Below are 18668 nucleotides of genomic sequence, written 5' to 3'. Positions count from 1 at the left end.
GTCTGGGTTCAAAACTATCTGTCTTTTAGCTATAAGTGGATTATCATTTGCCATTACTAAAATAAACCTGCATGTGGGGCAGGGCTTGGGATTCAAGACTGCAGCTGGTGTAATCCTTACTGTGAGAGGTTTTGATAGCTTCCTCTGCTGAACAATATGGCCAAATGTAAAACATCTGCTCAGATTTATAGTCACTTTCAGGGATTAATTTGCACTTCTGAGTTTGGCCAGACTTTAATACAGTGTCAGTTTGCAGGCTCTATGCTGGCCAGAGCTGGTCCTTGTAGGAACACTGAGGCTCCTTCCATGTATCCTGTGCACAACAAAGAGGGCCTGGCAGTGCTGACAACCTCAGGTGGCCTGTGATCACCAAACTAAGTATTATGCTGGCCAGTGCCAAGTTTCAGGTGATTAGTCAGACTGCTTTGAGCTAGTCCAGCTTTTGAAAAGTCGACCCTTGCTTAGCTTAGCTGGAAGGGTGGAAGCACACTCGTTATAGCACCATTAGAAAAATTGACTGGCTCAGACATTTAATAAAGGAAACTAATATAGAAACTGAGGGTGGTTGGCTACAGCAGAGTCTCTCAGTAAATTGGGTGAGCAGTTATTTTCTCTTCTATTGTCATGTTCCATACAAAGCTCCTTGATGCCAGCTGGCTTTATCGGCATGTATTTGCTTTCATTTCTGAGTACCATTATTTCCTGGGTCTTTTTTTTTAAGTATTACAAGTATTTCTTGTAATACTTAAAAAAAAAGACCCAGGAAATAATGGTTATTTTCTTGTATTTACCTGCCAATATCAGAAATGCTTTGAGGCACCTGTGGTAACTGAAAGCTTCTGCAATTGGTTTAAATTATCCGACAAGAAAAAGTATGATTAACTTGTTTAACCACGTCTCCTTTTCAAAGGCTACACAGCTGGTGTTTGTACTTACAAGCTTCTCAGAGCATTCCAGAGTTGCAGGAAGAAGTGTCATCTACTCAGTGCTTAGCTTTGTTTCATGCATGAACACATCTGCGAAGTCCTGTGCTACTATTTACACTCCGCATTTTAACAGAATTATTTAATGCTAGAGCTGTGTGTTGGTTGAATGTCATACATACTTCCAATGGCCTAGGACTTCTGTGTGGCAAAGGTTGTATCAAGAGGTAAGTATCTTGCCATGTCCAAGTACACCTCCTCATTTCCCTTCAGAAGTCCGAGCCACAAACAGGTTGCTTGTGTGCATGGCCCTGCAAAGCAGCACTTTTAGTAGATCCCAAGTGTCATTCTCACAAACTAGCAAAGGGGCTGGGGAAGTAGTAAAGCCCCTGGAACTGTGGAACAGGGTAAATGGTACTAACAAAACCATAACATGGCTAATACAGCTACATTCAGGCTCTGGTTCTATGATTCTGTGGCTGAAGGTCATAGAATCATAGAATAGTTAGGGTTGAAAGGGACATTCAAGATCATCTGGTTCCAATCCCCTGCCATGGGCAGGGACACCTTCTACTAGACCAGGTTGCTCCAAGCCACATCAAACCTGACCTTGAACACTTCCAGGGATGAGGCAGCCACAACTTCTCTGGGCAACCTGTGCCAGTTTACCTCACAGTAAATAATTTCTTCCTAGTACCTAATCTAAATCTACCCTCTCAGTTTGAAGCTGTTCCTTCCCCTTTGTGCTATCCCTACATGATGCCTGACAAAAGCTATATAATCAGTGTGGAAATACCTGCTCCACAGTTCACTTCATGGAACTATGAGTTAGAGAGGAAGTGTAATGGGAAAATATCAGGACTAAGCAAAAGCATAACAAGTTAGGAACATGTGTAGGAAGAAAGGGTCTTGGGGTAGTATTTTACTTTTAAAAATCCACCTGTGATGTGTACAGCGATGACTCCTATACTTTACAGTCCTCCTGAAGTCCTCACTGAATGCATTTATGAAGTAGCTCCTTTGTGTTGTCAGGCGTTGTGCTTATGTTCATCTTACTGTTTGTTGAAAGACCTGATGATCTCTAACATCATCCTGCGACAGCAAGGCACAAGCAGCATCAGTACTGACAGCGATAACATTATAAAGCTCGCATACAAATAGTTATACAAACTTGATTGATCTAAAATATGTGTAAACAAACTGTAGCAGCAGGAAAAATCCCTTTTACTGGGAATTTTCTGTTTCAAGTGAAACTGAGCATCATCTTTCAATTTTGTGCACCTCGTAGAGGTGCTGTGAGGTCAGGGAAACCTTTGGGTGGTCCCTTCCTACACACATCATTTGGAGTTGGCTGCTACTAGAGAGCCTTAAGTATCCGGCTGAGAACTTGATAAGTGACATATGACGTATTAAGCAGCACAAGGCGCCAGTGAAAACAGCATTGTAATGAGTGTCCCCACTGTACTTCAAACACTGAACCTTCTACTTGTACATTTACTCTAGTTTGTGTAGTCCATTGTTGTGTAGCTAGAAATGCCCATTTCTAGCTACTTACTTGGCTACTTACCATGGTCCTTTTCAAACTAGTTTCTATCCACCTGTGCTAAACAGAAGCAACAATAGTGGTTCTGTGTTGTGAAAACCAACCTGGAATACACAAAATGAAGAGAAAAGGGATATAGCCAGAGAATCCACTTTAATAGGCTGCTATACAGGAAGACTTTGTTCTATGATACATTCTGGAAATAGTTTTCAAATGTTAGTTGCAGATACTGTATAAAATAGATACCAGTATTATTGATCATACATCAAGATTCTTTAATAATTTAACCTGCTATTAAGTAATATATAAGATGTGTGATGGAAGGTGAGCAACACTTTACAGGACAATCTAAATCTATTAAGTAGATCTGTATCTCACCACAAGATTGAACCACTGGTGTGCCATCGTCAGACTACAGAGCAACCACAAAGTCACACACGCTGGTACATCTGCATATAGTGTAATAGAAGGTGAAAATCCCATTTCTCAAGCAGTTCCTCTTCTTTGCATGACTTTTTTGGCTTTGGTCTCAACAGTAATACTGTGTGTGCTTGTTTGGTCCATGCAAAGCTATGAACAGTGTCTTGTTAAGAAAAAAACAGAATTTAAATTGTAGAGGTATAGTTTCACTTAATTTAGGATTAAAATGCAGTAGTATCTCTCTGGTCACAGAACGGTTCGTACCTGCTCTTTCTGTGCATCTGTTGGAAAGGGAGGGAGGAAGTAGCTACTTAAGTGTTTAAAGCAACACAGCTCGCAATGTCCAGACTCTATGTAGGATACTCAGTTAGCTGAAGAGGTTAGCAAGGATTGTACTTCTGTTACAGCATGTGTTTGGGAAAATACAGGCCAGAGGGAGGCAGGGAACAACCCAGAAAAAACAAGATCTGAAACTGTCACTTCTTTACCCACAGGCTTATCACACCATTAAGAACACTTTCACTCCAGAATATACAACATGGCAGCTGGGTTAAAACTGCAAACTGAATGTTTTCTATTGTCACAGGGATCAAGAGCATACTTGAAAAAAAAAAAATAATGCTGCTGCTGTTTTGCTGAATTGCAAGCAGTGTGCACATATGCCAGTTTTACAGAGAAATTTCCCATTAAAACAAACTTCAACAAAACCAGACCACGGGAAACAAACTGCATATTTAGTAAAATACTATTGGCACCACTTGCCAAAATGTACGATGCTGTAGTTCTACAGTCCTTACAGAGGAGAGGGTGTCATCTTCACTCAAACATTTCATAATGGCGTGTTTGCCTTACACGGGGTACCATATCGATAAGCAGCCTGCAGAGGAAAGCACAAGAATGTTGGTGCAGAGACACTGGAAAGCCCTGGAACAGGGGTGTTCTCTTTACTTATAAATACTAATTTATGTTATGAGTTAACTGATGTTCTAACAGCCTTCTCTTGCTTTCTCCTCATCAGAATTAATCCCACCCTGCAATTAATTCTGCATAAAAGGGTGTGTAAAACAAACTGTGTGGAGCAGGGCTCTCCTTCGGGAAGCTTGGCTGCAGAGCTGCACTGAAAAATGAGATACACTGTTGTGGTCACTTGGGGTGGGAGAAGCCATGGTGGGATTAGTGGGCCAGGGGCTGTTAGAGCAACCTGCAGCACAGGAGGATGCGGGAGGAAGGGGTCTAACAGAAGAGGAGAATTGCAGTAGTTTCACAAACAGAGTTCAGTTTAGCCCTTCATCAGCATTCATTGTGTCTTGGTGACACACTGGCTGAGTGTGCTGTCATGCAGACTGATGGCATGTGTGTAGCATGACTTTCAATGTTTCTGATGCTGTTTGGTATATTTAAATATATAGTTTTGTATGGATTTGCCTCTACATTTTTCAGTAAATTTTATAATGGAAATAGTAATTATAGGGATTTTTCCAAGAATGGTATTCCCCATTAAATGGTAATTTAATTTTTCAAGTTTAAAAAAAGCCCACACAGCTTCCAGGTGACGGCTTCCTGCAGCCTGGCCAAAGTCTGCTTCTCAACAGGCACAATTCCAATTAACTAAGATGCTACATCTCCCTCTTTTTCTTACGGCAGAAAGGGGGATAAAATGCAAAAACCCTTTGTTATATTCCATGCAGCCAAGGGCAACTGTGGCAGCAATGAAGCACGTAGCAGAGTTTAATTTGATTTTATTCTATTTCTGGTGTCATGAATCAGAAAAAAAAAACACCTTAAAATTCAATGGAAACAACATTTGAAACACGACTGGCTAACGTTCACTTCAGAAGTTACTATAGGGTAAGGCTAGGATGGAAACCACTAGCAACATCATTCTTTAAACTTGGGCACCTTCCTTCTAATCCAAACTGTATCTGGAAAAAAAACCAGCACTTAGAAACGTTCCATAAAAGCAACAGGGATTGACTTAATCCAAGATTCAGGGTTATTTTTCAAATATTTCAAACCTTGTATTTCCAAATCCAGGTATACAAAAGTCTTCTAAAAGTACTCAGATTCCTTTTTAAGCCCTAGCTTCTTTCCAACAGATGTGAGACACAATCTTTTATCCCTTTCCATACACTTTGCTTCAGCATTGGCCACAAGTCTAACAAATTCCAGCAACTGATTTTACTGGAGTTATATAAGCCTTTAAGAGCTATGGCTTAATCACCCTAAAGAGACAGCCCATCTGCTGTACATACTGAAATACCTGCTATCAGGAGATACTCACTTGATTCCATAGGCAAATATTGTAAGTCCAATTAAAACTCCTATACTGCCATCCAGATACCAGACAGAAGAATTATGTTTAAAAACCTCTGCACTAAGAAGGATGGAAAATCCCATTATTCCACCTACAAGAGAGTTGAAACCTAGAAGGGGAAAAAACAAATAATTAAAGAAAGAACTGAATCTCAAGAAATTTGCTTTAACCATCTCACCTAAGTGAAAGTAGTCTGTAGGGAGACAAGGCATTATTATACCCATGCCACCAGAGAAGGGCACAGACCCTTGGGAGAGGTTACACGGTGGCACCTTTTGCAGCAGTGCAATTCGTTCACACGCGGTTACCCAGAGGTCTCTGCTGCCACCTTCATTTCAACAAATCAAACACAGAACGGTCAGTGTCAGACCAGTGTTTAAGAACATTTATTCTGGTGGATATAAACAACTTCACATTAATTAGATGGGGCTTTGAGCAACCTGATCTAGTGAGAGCTGTCCCTGCCTATGGCAGTGGCTTAGAACTAGATGATCTTGAAGGACCCTTCCAACCTAAACCCTCCTCTGATTCTGTTAAACTTGTTAGTGCCCATCTTGATTTCATTAGTCCCAATTCTCTGTTTAGTTACAGATCCAACTTCTAGCTGCTGTTTATTTCAAGATGCTTTCTCCTCTTGATGCCAATTTTCCAAACAGCAATATTCCCTCAAAATACTGGACCTGCTCCATGTTGACTCTGACAGTCAAGCGCTTACCTCTTTTTGTAGAGACATCTCACTTATTGTAATGAACAAAGCATCTCTGAGCTGTGACAGAGGGACTGGCTGACTGCAGCCCTGAGTATGCCTGCTGTAGCCATGTTATCCTCCAAAGAACATTTTCATAACTTATTAGTATTGCTGCATGGGCAAATGTCCGCAGTTTGACCTTCAAAGGCCACTTGGTAAAGTACCCAAATGCTCACACTTCCTCTGAAAAGGAGCAAACAAACAAGTCCAGTATGCCAGGAGCTCATGAAAAGGAAAATGGTTTTGCACAGTAGCATTTCAAAGACCTTTTCTTGAAGCTTCTTAGCCCATTCCATATATTTACTTACATGTAATTGGCACTACAGCTTAGAGCTGCATACACTGCTCATTGCATTAGGGAAGACATACACAATAATCCTAGGAATATTTTCCATTTATGCCTTAGACACATCACAGGAGCTTCCTACCTATTATTGGCATTTTTATGAATGTACTTTTAGATTTCCTTTTCAAACCCTTTCTCTTTGTCTCCAAGATTGTCCCTTCAAAATCCTCCCAGGGGGTTTTAAATAGTTAATGCTTTTTCCTTTAATTCTTGTTTGACTGGTTATTGGTTTGGGATTTTTTGAGTCAATCCTTGTGTTCATTTTTTCCCCCAAATTCCCTTTTTCTCATTTTAAACCCTCAATAACCCAAAAGACATCACCATTGTTCTACAAGATAAAAAAGTCACTGATTGATAATGTGTTCATTTCATAGATAAATGAACTATTTAATCTAGTTAACAAGTGAAAAAACAAACTTGGACTAACCTATATTGGTGAGGCAACTCCAATCAGCAGCTGCTTATAGTACTGAGCCAGGTATTTTTTTCTCCAATCTCCATGACTGCCAGCAACCACATAGATGACACCTATTCCTGAATGCTTCCTTTGATCTGAACCTCTCACATCTATGCCTTAGCTAAATCATGTTAAGACCTTCTGAAAGATGTAGCTGAAAATTGACCTTTCCTAGATATCCCTACAGCTGAAATGCTTGTATAAACCATCAGTATTTTGCTTAAGATTCACCAGGTCCCTGTCAGTAGGTACTTAAAAGCAAAGGAAACCTGGCACAGAAAAGCATGTCTTACTTTACTAAGTCTACGGTAGAACTGGGCATACAAAGGTTTAATGTTTCAAGCCATGCAAAGAGAAGGGGGGTGGGTTTTTTTCTGAACTGCTGCAGTGCATTCTACAAGTGGTATCCCAGGCATTGCACGTAAATGCCTGATTATTGGATTAATTATACCAGTAAACTTAAACCAATACAGACACAATTATTCTGCAAACACTCTAGTCTAGAAGTACTCTGATTTTTTTTTTATTCCTGGGAAATATAACTTACACTACTAATACATGGCAATGAAATATATATTGAATGAAATATATAAAGAATATTAAATATAATTAATAAATATAAAATAACTATAAATTTAAATGAGATTTACTTCCCATGTTCCAGCTTAAGTCAGAATCCATCAGTATGATATGCAAAAGGCAGGAATAACACATTTTTTTCCCACCATTGGCTGATGGTTCCAAATGATTTAAAAGCTGCTTACAAAGGAAATTGTTTTCTGTCGCTGACTTTGTCAGACAGTCAAACCTTTCATTCCCGGTGGGACAGGAAATCACATAATGGCTGCAGGTATTAATCCAGAGACCATGTTCTGTGCATAAGGCTTGCACAGGAAAAAGTAGGTGACTAAATCTGGGAAGGAAACAGGTACCTAAAACCTACAGGAAAGCTGGCTGACATCACCTGTCACATACCTGCCTTTCACCTCCTAGATGTTACAAAACTCCAGATAGGAATTAGCTGGGTTTATTATCCAAAAGGCCATGAGCTTTTGCTATGAACAAATTGTACAAACAAATAACATTTTGCCTCATTAGGAGGATTCATACATTTGGGTTTTAAAGAGATACTGTTGTCAAGGTCTACTCTAAAAAAAATTATTCCTTTTAGAAAGTGTTGACAGAGGTTGACCTGTATGAGAGAGAATTTGCTGTTTTGAAAATAAACCTATTTTTCAGGAAGAAAAATGTATGCTCATGTTACTCAAAACAATTTGTTGGTCTACAGCCAGTGATTGCAGGAGGTAAATTAGCAGGAAACAGAAACGCTAAAAAAAGATATGCAAGGGAGTGCTAAATCTGTCTCTGCTGCTGAATCACATTGTCTCCTCCTGATTGTTAATAAATCAAGTATATATGTAAATATATCTTGTGAAAGAAGATATTTAACCGCAAATGGTAAGATCAGCCCCCTACATTTTCTGAAGTAGAGGAAAGGGAGATAAAAAACAGACCGAGGTAATCGTATACTTTATTCTCTCATTTTTTTTAATCAAAGAATAAGCAATCTCCAGCTCAGAAGCAATGTAATTAGCATGAGGATGTAATTATGGGGGAAGAGATCTCTGTGTCATACAGGGGACCCATTCAGAGCTATTCAGGAATTTTTCAGCTAATATTTTGTCTGAAAAAAACACTGCTCTGTTTCAAAAACAAGCTGTTTCTTTTTTAAAGGGATTGTTAATCATTTGCCTGCCTAGACACAGATCTGAAACGGTCTGCATGTCCCACTTACACTCACACAGCAAAGGAAGTCAGACTCAGTGGTCTGTAATTCCCAGGATCCTTTCCAAAGTCCTTTTTGCAGGTTGGAGATCTTTTTGTTTTAAAATGCCTAGGCTGGCAGAGTCCATAGTAAAGAACAAGATCACTGAACAGAGACTCACAAATGCAAGGAAGCAGTAGCTTAGCTGTAACCCCCGCACTGATGTTTGATTCCTTTTTTGCTCATTTTGCATTTAAAATACGAATACTCATGAAAGGTTTATATAAATGGGATAACATAAAATATAAATATTCATAATATGTGTTATCACACATCACAAAAAAAATGTTGAGTATGTTTAAGTTACTTAAAATAAAGCAATTGTACGTATCCCTAGAGTAAGCTGAAAATTCCATTTCCTTACAGTGAAATCTTTAGTGGAGTAAAATAATTTACGTACCACAATCCATGCATCATTAACACCCTACCGTGTATGTTTACAGAGTATTCCAAACTATCCTGTGCTTGCAGGTAAAAACTGGCAGGGGTTTGTAGGGCACTGAGAAATCTGCACCATCACTGTGGCCTCATTTGTGTATGTAGATGGTAACAGAATAGAGCCCCACTGCTTTCTGAAGATTCACAGCCTTAAGCCTTATCAGTAAGAGGTGTATCAGGAACGTTTAAAACATACCTTTAAACATATTTTTAAAGCCAGTAACAGGCAGGTGCTATACACCTGATTCAACAGAGTAGTGGCAGTGAAGTCTTCTAAGGATGTAGTAGACAAGATTCCCCTTGTGCCAAACTCCGGCCAGGCCAGAGGAGTGTAGGGCAGTAGGCTTTGTTTTACACGTGCTCCACCAGCTCTACTGAGTGGAAAGGAAAGCACTACAGTGGCAAATTATGTCTGCAGGGGCTATGTATGAATGATGTTTGTGATTCCTGCTCAAGGCAGGGTGGGCGTTTTCTGCAACAGACTTGCTTCATTTTAACTCTAGGGATGAAATTATTTACTAGGCATAGGCATGAGGAAAGATGTGACTTAACCAAAGCTATATAAGCTTATGTCATGTCCCCCCTCTGTAGTCTAACCTCTAATACACACATTTTTGTTATATGCGCTACCTCTAACTTGCTGTTATTGCTAACTATCCATACAGTAACTGTTTGACTTCCACCAGACGTACCCATTTCAGCTGAGGTATGTGTGCAAGAGGCTAGTGGTACCACAGGCTTATCTAGGGTTTTGCAGGGCATTTTCCATTTCCCAGTGGAAATTATTTCAATACTGTTTCACAGCTGTCATCATGCAAGGGTCACTCAGATCCTCTGCACCTACATTACCTGGAAGAGTCTATAAATGCAGCAGCATCAACTTCACACTCACCATCGGTTATCAGCGCTCTGCTTGTAAGGACCTTTCCCAGCATAAATTTGATTACTGCCAAGACAGTGCAAAGGATTCCACTTAAAACAGAGACACTATACAGAAAATCATCCTGAAAGAAAAGATGTCAGATATTAGTATGTCTTCATGCCCCATATAGTAAATGACTAGGTACCATGCAATTATTATTGCCACTGAAGTACACAACCTGAGAAAAAGATTTCCTGAGTGAGTTATGACTTCCATGACAGCTGGTGTTTATTTTGCTTTTATCACCATCTGTAGTTGCTTTTGCTAACAGAATTAATGACAGTTCCAAACAAACAAATTTTGAATTGACCCAAACTCCTCAGAATCAGGAGGTTATACACCTGCGGGGCAGACTAATTCAAGCAATCGAATCCCCAATCCAATCAGTAGTGAAGTCCCCACATGCAGGATAAATGCTTGAGAGTATAATCCTACTTACCAGGCCTTTGATTTTTGGCATGAGAAATAACCGTTTAATGTTGTTTCTGATTCTGTGCTTGCTTTGGTTTTGTTTAGTTTCCTTCTTCTAAGGTAAAGTCTGGTCCAAGCTACACCCACAAGACTTTTGATACTGACATGCAAAGTAAGGTTTAGCACCAGAAAACAAATTTTCCATGGACTATCATTTCACAGCTACAGAAATAGCCACATTGCTTTATTTGAACATATCACACCAGCTCTCTCTAGGCTCCCTCTGCAGAAAGCTGCATGTCTGCGCAGGGCAACTAAGAGTAACTAGAGATCCTTTAAAGAGCATTCTCTAAAACTCATCTGGAGGCACCTCCCTCTTTCTGTTGACTATTTTCAGTTTGGTTGGGAAGCACTCCTGGGCACTGGTATTGCAATAAAGTGTCTAGATGAAGTGAGTCCCTGTGCCTTCTCCCCCCGAGGTACATCAGCCCATGAGCTACATGGAAAAACCCAAGCGAGCTCTTAGCATCCTTGCCTGCCATCTAACCACAGAGCTTTGAAAGAGATTAATTTATTGCTCTTACTAGAAGCTTTAATTTAAGATGTTGCAACACCAGTACAAATGAAAGAAATTGCAAGAATATTATTTTTATCTGCAGGCTTAAGTGGGCCAGTGCCACTGGGACCTTGTTACTGATTAAAACACTCTGGCAAAAATCCCTGGTGATAGTAAACATTGTCATGGTGATTCATCATCAGCTCCATCCATTTTTGTTATTTTAACAGCAATTCAAAACCCAAAGAAATAAAAAAAAAATGTTTTTGAAAGCTGCTTAGGAAGATACTGGGAATTAGATTACTGATATAATATATTCACATCGCTAAATAAATCATTCAACATGTTCTTATACAATTTTTTATGTCATACGAATTTTGAGGTCTACTTCATTCACTCTCAGTCATGAGCTCATTCTCTCTAGTTCTGGTATGATAGTGAATATTAAGACAAAATGCACTGAGGGGAAAGAGAATAAAATGGAAGCAATAAGAATACAAAACTCAAGCAGGGTAAAGGTAGGATTAAAAACATTTGTAAAATTGTTATTAGAAAATTACTGGAAAATACAGTCTGGCAATTTCGGAGTGCTAGGGAAAGACTAAAGAAGGACTGCTAATATTTGGTTGCTGTCAGCCTAGCAAGGAAAGCTGGGACCTTTCAGAAGACCTGAAATGACAACAAAGCTCCAAAAGTCTGGATAATCTCCACAGAAAGCACTTGAAATTTGGAATCCTTGTCAAATTCATGCCTCTAAATTTAGTGCATCTTTTTCAAAAATGTACATTTACCAGGCCCAAAGACTTAATTTTGACAGCCTCAAAAACTCTGAGTGGTCTTGAGATTTTAATCTAATCTCATCAAATATTTTACTTGATGTTTTAGATAATATTTAACATACAGCATATGTATAAGATTTACAAGAATAATCTGAAGCAGAACTATATGCTCCATCAACCTAGTCATCGCTATCCCAACCTGCCACATTAGCAGTTAGAGTGCCCTTCCCATATTACAATACAGAATGAGAGCTTCCCTCAGATGCACAAGTTTGTTTTTCCCTTTAATCATCTGTAATAGTAGGCATGGCAAGCAAACCTGCTTGTGATGCGCTCAAGAGCATGAAGGCCCCTAACTCTCTAAAGGGTGAGTGAGAAGAGGAGGAAAAGAGCAATGCAAAGGGGTGTGCAGATGTGTGCTCTCAGCTGGTGGCTAGCTCCAGCTTTTCACAGATGACGTGCTGGGCGAGTGCTCAAGGAGTAATCAACAGTTCAACACTGTGTTTCACTGGCGTCTCACTTGCTAATGGTCAATGACTACATGAGATCTCTTACTTCATCATCACACTACAGACTCTCCAGATACTTACTGATGGCTCCCAGGCATGCCTACCTCTTGTCTTCATCATCGTCCTCTGCAAAGCACAAGCTTTGTCACTAGCACAGAACTGAATGTTGTAGACCAGTGGAGGTGAGGTGACAGCATGAATTACTTTGCTATCAAAAGTTATGTTACTGTCAGCCTTGGACTGACAAATGGAGTTTTCCTACACCTATGAAATTCTTTGGGATTGACTTGCAAACAATTACAAATACACATAGTTTGGAAAAAAATGACAATTCCAATACAAGAGATGTTCAAAAGTGCAGTTACGAACTCGGACCACTCGGTGGATAAAGAACTGGCTGGATGGCCGCACACAAAGAGTTGTCGTCAATGGCTCAATGTCCAGCTGGAGACCAGTAACGAGTGGTGTCCCTCAGAGATCAGTGTTGGGAGCGGTCTTGTTCAACATCTTCGTCACTGACATGGACAGTGGGATTGAGTGCACCCTCAGCAAGTTTGCCGATGACACCAAGCTGTGTGGTTCGGTTGATATGCTGGAGGGAAGGAATGCCATCCAGAGGGACCTCGACATGCTTGTGAAGTGGGCTGATGCCAACCTCATGAAGTTTAACCATGCCAAGTGCAAGGTCCTTCACCTGGGTCGGAGCAATCCCAGGCACACTTACAGGTTGGGCAGAGAAGAGATTCAGAGCAGCCCTGTGGAGAAGGACTTGGGGATGCTGGTCGATGAGAAAATGAACATGAGCCAGCTTCAGTGTGTGCTCGCAGCCCAGAAAGACAACTGTACCCTGGGCTGCATTAAAAGGAGCATGACAGTGGACACAGAAAGGAATTAAAAAAAACCTGCTCTTAATGCAAACACCTGGCGGTTTCTTGCTTTAAACTGTGCCAAACAGGTTCTTAGAAGACTCTATTCTTTTCTTAATCTCTGAACCTAAATAACAATTAAAATCACCAGCTCCAGTTCTTCTGGAGCTTCTACCAAAAGCCACGGGGAGGCAGCAGATACCGCAGTAACCGAGCACCAGAAGCAAGAAGACAAAACCAGACTCCTCAGTACTTTGCTATGCTTTCTGTGTGCCCAGGCACCCAAGAGCTGAAAGAAGAAGAGTGAAGAAGGTTTTGCAGATGTAAAAGATCGGCCAAAACCACATGGCGAAGCCAGCAACATGGACAGTCCCTGCAGCATGCTGCCTGAGCCGGTGAGGTGGTAGGAGAGCAGCAGCTCGAAAGGCTGACTTGGCATTACTTTGCTGCAATGATAAAAGCTGGAGCTGGTTCAGAACAGCAGGACTCAACAAATTACTTAAGGGAGGGCTGCTGAGGGCAAAGCGCCTGGGCTGGAGCTGGGGCCTCAGATGTGGCCAGCTGACAGGACCCACGACTGACAGAGGGTCTTCACTCCAGTGCTATGGGCTCTGAAGAGTTAAACACATCATACTGTGGCTGTAAAATGATTCCCATTACACTAACTCATCCTTTGGAGAAGTGAAGAAAAAAGAAGCCATAACGGAGATCCAAATTAATAAAATAAGCCTGGCCATCTGGCACCATCTCCCTCCGGATCTTCCCGCAGTCCTGCCCTCTCCGTACCCCTTGCCTTCCCATCTGACAGTCATTAAGAGCACAAAGCCCATCCAGTCAGACTCACTGTATGCGTCCTTGCTGTTATTTTAATTAAAGCAGCAGCAAATTGTGACAGATGATAAAAATTTAAATCCTGATCATTTCCATACGATAAAGGCTTATCAGTGTGGTAAATAAAGCTCTTTCCTTTTCCATTCCATCATATTCCCTTATTGCTACTATGCTGTACATTAGACCTTAATTAAAGGACACACATATATCTTATTAGATGACTTCATGGATAAAACAGTACTGTACATAAAGTGAGATGCCCATCCTGGACTGCCATCTCATTACATAGCACTCTAATAGCTACAATCAAATCTTTGTTCGCGAAGTCCAGCCATGATGATCCCTATTTAAGATTTTATGCTGTGACAGTTTCCCAAAAGAAATCTTTCCTAGGATGTTCTTTTTTCAGTCCTGGAAAAGTAATAAGAAGGAATAATAGAAATCAGCAGGCAGCTTCCCTCTGCTTTACTCCACCAGTGCAGCCGAGAAGAGGGATCTGCAAAAACATAGCAACAGTTCTGTCCCTGCTTTCAAGGATTTCACCAAAAGCAGCAGTAATCTTATGGCTTAAGGAAAATTTCTTGATGATGATGTGACTTTGATCTCACTCTGAATCTACTGTAGAAACTAAAAAAATAAAAATAAAAAAGAAAATAACAAAAACCACAGGGAATGCTTCAGTGCTTGGCTTATTAGGGGGAGATATTTTTACCCAATTCCCAGCCAAGTAACTGCATTTCAGCTGATTTGCACTCCTAATCTTTTCCTAGAATGCATCTTGCTAATTCTGATATGAAATCAGGGCAAAGTTAAAACTTTGGCCTGATTACATATCTTATTTCTGCCAACTCCTCTTCAACCTTTAATTACAGTCACTTCCTCTAAATTCCACTTGTAGGATGCAAAAGTGCTCTTGGTTCACGTGAAGTGTACAGTATTGAATAAAAATATATTCACTGTGCAGGAGGAAGAAGGCATCTTCAGTGTTCCTCCATAGCAGTCAGAACACACACCCTATTATGATTAAAATCTATGTGTGATCTTCCCCTCTGGCCCTCCTTGGTAGCTCATTCTAGTGCAACCCCAAAACAAGCTGCTTCTCCTATCCCCAACTGCAGGTTTCTTTCCACTCTTCTGCCCTCTCCTTCTTTCCCTGTGAACCAGCCAAGGGCCTGGTTCCTTTCACTCCCACATGAGCTGGGAATTGTTGGTACTGCCTTTTTCATGACATTTTTCCCTTCTCAGGGAAGCTGGTGTCTCATGGTGGTGTACCTCTTCTCTGCTGAGCCTTGCTCATCTTGGCTGAGGAGGTAGGGACACGTTCCTGGAATGCTACAGATGCTGTTGGCAGGAGCAATATCATAGCTAGCCCAGACTGAGCTGAGTTTGTTGTTAAATATTCATTTGCCCATCTCAGCAACTCACCATCTGTCTCACACAATGTCTCTCGATGACCCTTCCTCAGTCCAGATGACTGGTCACTCACTGTCCTCCTCAGTGCCGTCAGGGCCTGTTACCACCCTGCTCCCCATCCCTACCTTCATATGCTCTCCACAGCCTCCTGCTCCTCCAGGTCCTCCGACAGCTCTCAGATCATCTGCACACACACCAGCTGTGGCATCCCTAAAAGCATGTTACTTAACCAAAAAGCACTGGCTTACCTCCTCTTCCTGTGAAGGATTTCACTTATATAGATGGTAACAGAGATGACAGAGATGTTTCTAATACAAACACTTTTTTTTTTTAAAAAAAAAAAAAAGAGAAGAACAAAAAGGTCCAAATCTCTCCCACTTTCTCCCTCATAATAAATAGTTTATGTTATCAGTCTAGAGGGAGCTTCTGGGAAGCCAGAGGGTCTCTCTCACCAGTGAACTTCAAAAAGGATAAGAATTTTAATTGCACTTCTGAAAACAACCCAACAGCCCAGTGTCTGACTCAAGCAGGAGACAGTTTCTTCACATGGAGATATAAAGAGCTATTATTAGTACCAAGGACAAAAAAAAATCCCCAAACTTATGAATGTTTAAACTTGTATCTTTTATGCTGAAGTGCTGTGACAAAGCAATTCCACAGCACAGATCACTTTTCAAGAAACAGGTAACAAGCAGTGCACCGAATGCCGCAGCAGAGGCGCCGGGACTGGGAACCAAGGGGCTATGGACTCCATAGAACTATCTTAGGTGACCTTAGGACTCTTGCAAAGCGTGTGTTTGAAACTCTAAGATCACAACTCTAAGATCAGCGGTACACTTCACATAACCTAACAAGCGGCTAGTAGTTGCCAGTTTTTATTTCTTATCACTCTGTGGTAAAGTCTGAAAACAAGACTTTCCACCAGTCACTTGAACAAAGAGTGAAGTTTAGTTGATAAATTTTTCCTAATCCTGGCTTACTAGCTAGCCCAAGTATACACAACATTCTCACCAACCTGTAAGAAGCACATGTATTTGACGGTTAAATTAACTATTTAAGGCCTAACACCAAACCACCCTACCATACATAATAGGTAACAATCATAAAATAGGATTCTAATGTATAATTAATGTATCTGGTACTTTGATTTGAAATTGTGAGCAATAAATTACATATATATATGTATATATTCACCATTTATTACATGTATATAATCACAAGTATTATTTGCTATATTGCTATTGACCTATAATTCAACTGCTGACATTGTTAAATATATTTAGGACCTATTTATTATAAATTATTAAATTAGTAAATAAATTAGAAATCATAAAGCTACACTGTGCCACCCCTAGCTTCCGATTTCAACTGCAATCAGTAGTATATGACAGAATTACATGTGGCCTAATATCTCAAGTGATTTAATTTCTAAGAGCATCGGAGGCGCCACATCAGATGCCCTGCATATCTTCTGTACATGAACTGATTACGTTTTTTCTCCTTTGTTCTGCAGGAAATGTCAGAAATATGGCATGATGCTTGCTTACTCTTGCAAAAAATGTGTCCTTTGCCATACTAATGAGGACAAATGCCAAACTGCATTGATATTACATGTGTTATACTATTACCCAGGGAAATGCAAGCTGCAACTGAATAGTAAATGGATATTGATTTACAACCCCAGGTGAAATTAAAACAGTTATTCTCAGTGTGGCTGGGTTGGGCTCTTTTAAGCCTTCTTTAGTAAACAATAAAAGGTTTGCAAATGCTTTGTGGCAACAGTCAAAATAAAACACACCATTTGCACTTAAATTTTATTTATACTATCCAAGAATATATAGTAATTGACATGAAGGAGGTAAAGGGGTAAATGAAAAATGACTTTTACCATGAACATGGCAAATATTAACACTAGGAAATGCAAGCACAAAACAATGCTTGAAACCTATGCTTGAGTTTTTAACTCTTTTCTCCATATATTAATAGAATATTAAAAAAAAAAAACGCAGTAAAATTTACACAGAAATACAAGCACGATGTCATCAACAATGTGCGATATCACTATTCCTCCTTCTTTGTAAGGAAATGCTTGCATACCAAATCCTCAGGGTCAGTACTGGCTGTGGGTATAGCTCTCTGAAACATCAATAAAGGAATGCTAATTCCTTTTCCTAGTGGGAATTATCTTATTACAGCTAAAATAGGTTGGAGAACAAATGCTGCAAGTAACAATAGGGAAATATTCTGAATCTGACAGCTGGGGGGGGGGGGGGGGGAAACAGTAAATCATGTTTGAGCCAACAAGACGTGATTCTATTTTAGGTTCAACACTCAACACTGTAGGGAGAAAAAAACAAAACAACCTTAAATTACATGATCAGAAAAATACTCATTTAATATTCAGTGGAAGGGTAAACAGAATGAAGGTTTTATATTCCAAATGTCAAATACTGTTTAGTTTTGTAAGTCAGGTGTATTGAACAACAGCTAAAATTATTAGAAACCTCCACTCCAAACACCCCAGCTGGCCTACTTCTAACACTTCCAGTAAGTGCATTATGAACAAATTAAAATAAAAGGGGGGAGGGAAGAGAAAGATCTGATCAGTGAAAATTATTTCTTTAGGGGTCAATGACATGAAACTGAAATAACTGCAACACGTCATGCTGAAGCAGACCCTCAAAGAATAAAGATTCACAACTATATAAGAAATTCACAGCTATATAACTATATAAATAGGAGAAGAGCACAGAAAGAAGTGGAATTTGTAGCTGTAAGGTTCCCACACATTAATGCCACATCTCTCTTTCCTGTTAAAAAAAAAAAAAAAAAAAGATTCTTTGGATTTTGTGATCTTTCACATTTTTTCCAAGATTTCCAGGTGTACAATACCATGTTCACAGCTACTCCTCACTGCAAACACATGCATATTTGGGCAGATCCACTGTACAGCATATGCATAGAAAGTGTAAGCCAGTGTCACTTAAAAATTCTGGAAGGGCTCAGGCACTGTATGGGCTCTCTACAGTACAAGCACACCTACATTTTATAGGTCATATTCCCCAAATATCTAAGCATCCTAGCTATATGATAAGAATAGTAGAGAAACAGTAAGACTGCCTTCAAAAACAACATGCTCCAAGACAAGTGGAAAATATCATCACATCTCTAAAGCCATAAAACAAAAAAGTTTAAATTAAAACTATTTTCAGGCAAACGAGAATGGAGGTCACAACTTGATATAAGCAGTGATTTGTGCAAATGTGTTGCTGCATGCAGAAACTGTCTACACACACATCCCCACACAGAACTGCCTCCAAAGGAAAATGAAGCATCTCTGCAAATTCAAGGAAAGGTTACAACAGAT

At 40.0% G+C, this 18668-nt stretch overlaps 1 protein-coding gene across 2 annotated transcripts in view; it reads right to left on the bottom strand.

The window, feature by feature from the left end:
• Positions 1-2600: 2600 nt before the first annotated feature.
• TMEM163 (transmembrane protein 163) overlaps positions 2601-18668 on the bottom strand; it is a 98488-nt gene continuing 82420 nt past the window's right edge. For both annotated transcript variants that reach the window (XM_057407182.1, XM_057407181.1), the window contains 3 exons: positions 9907-10018; positions 5168-5309; positions 2601-3763 (listed from right to left, as the gene is read on the bottom strand). In XM_057407182.1, coding sequence (XP_057263165.1) covers positions 3703-3763; positions 5168-5309; positions 9907-10018 — 315 coding nt within the window. In that variant the 3' untranslated portion in view covers positions 2601-3702. The remainder of the gene's footprint in view (positions 3764-5167; positions 5310-9906; positions 10019-18668) is intronic.

The sequence above is a fragment of the Pezoporus wallicus genome, unplaced genomic scaffold (genome assembly GCF_028554395.1).
Source record: "Pezoporus wallicus isolate ANWC-B61680 ecotype Strahan unplaced genomic scaffold, APGP_CSIRO_Pwel_v1 contig_4166, whole genome shotgun sequence".
Lineage (NCBI taxonomy): Eukaryota > Metazoa > Chordata > Aves > Psittaciformes > Psittacidae > Pezoporus > Pezoporus wallicus.
This window is presented reverse-complemented; position numbering and strand designations above follow the sequence as displayed.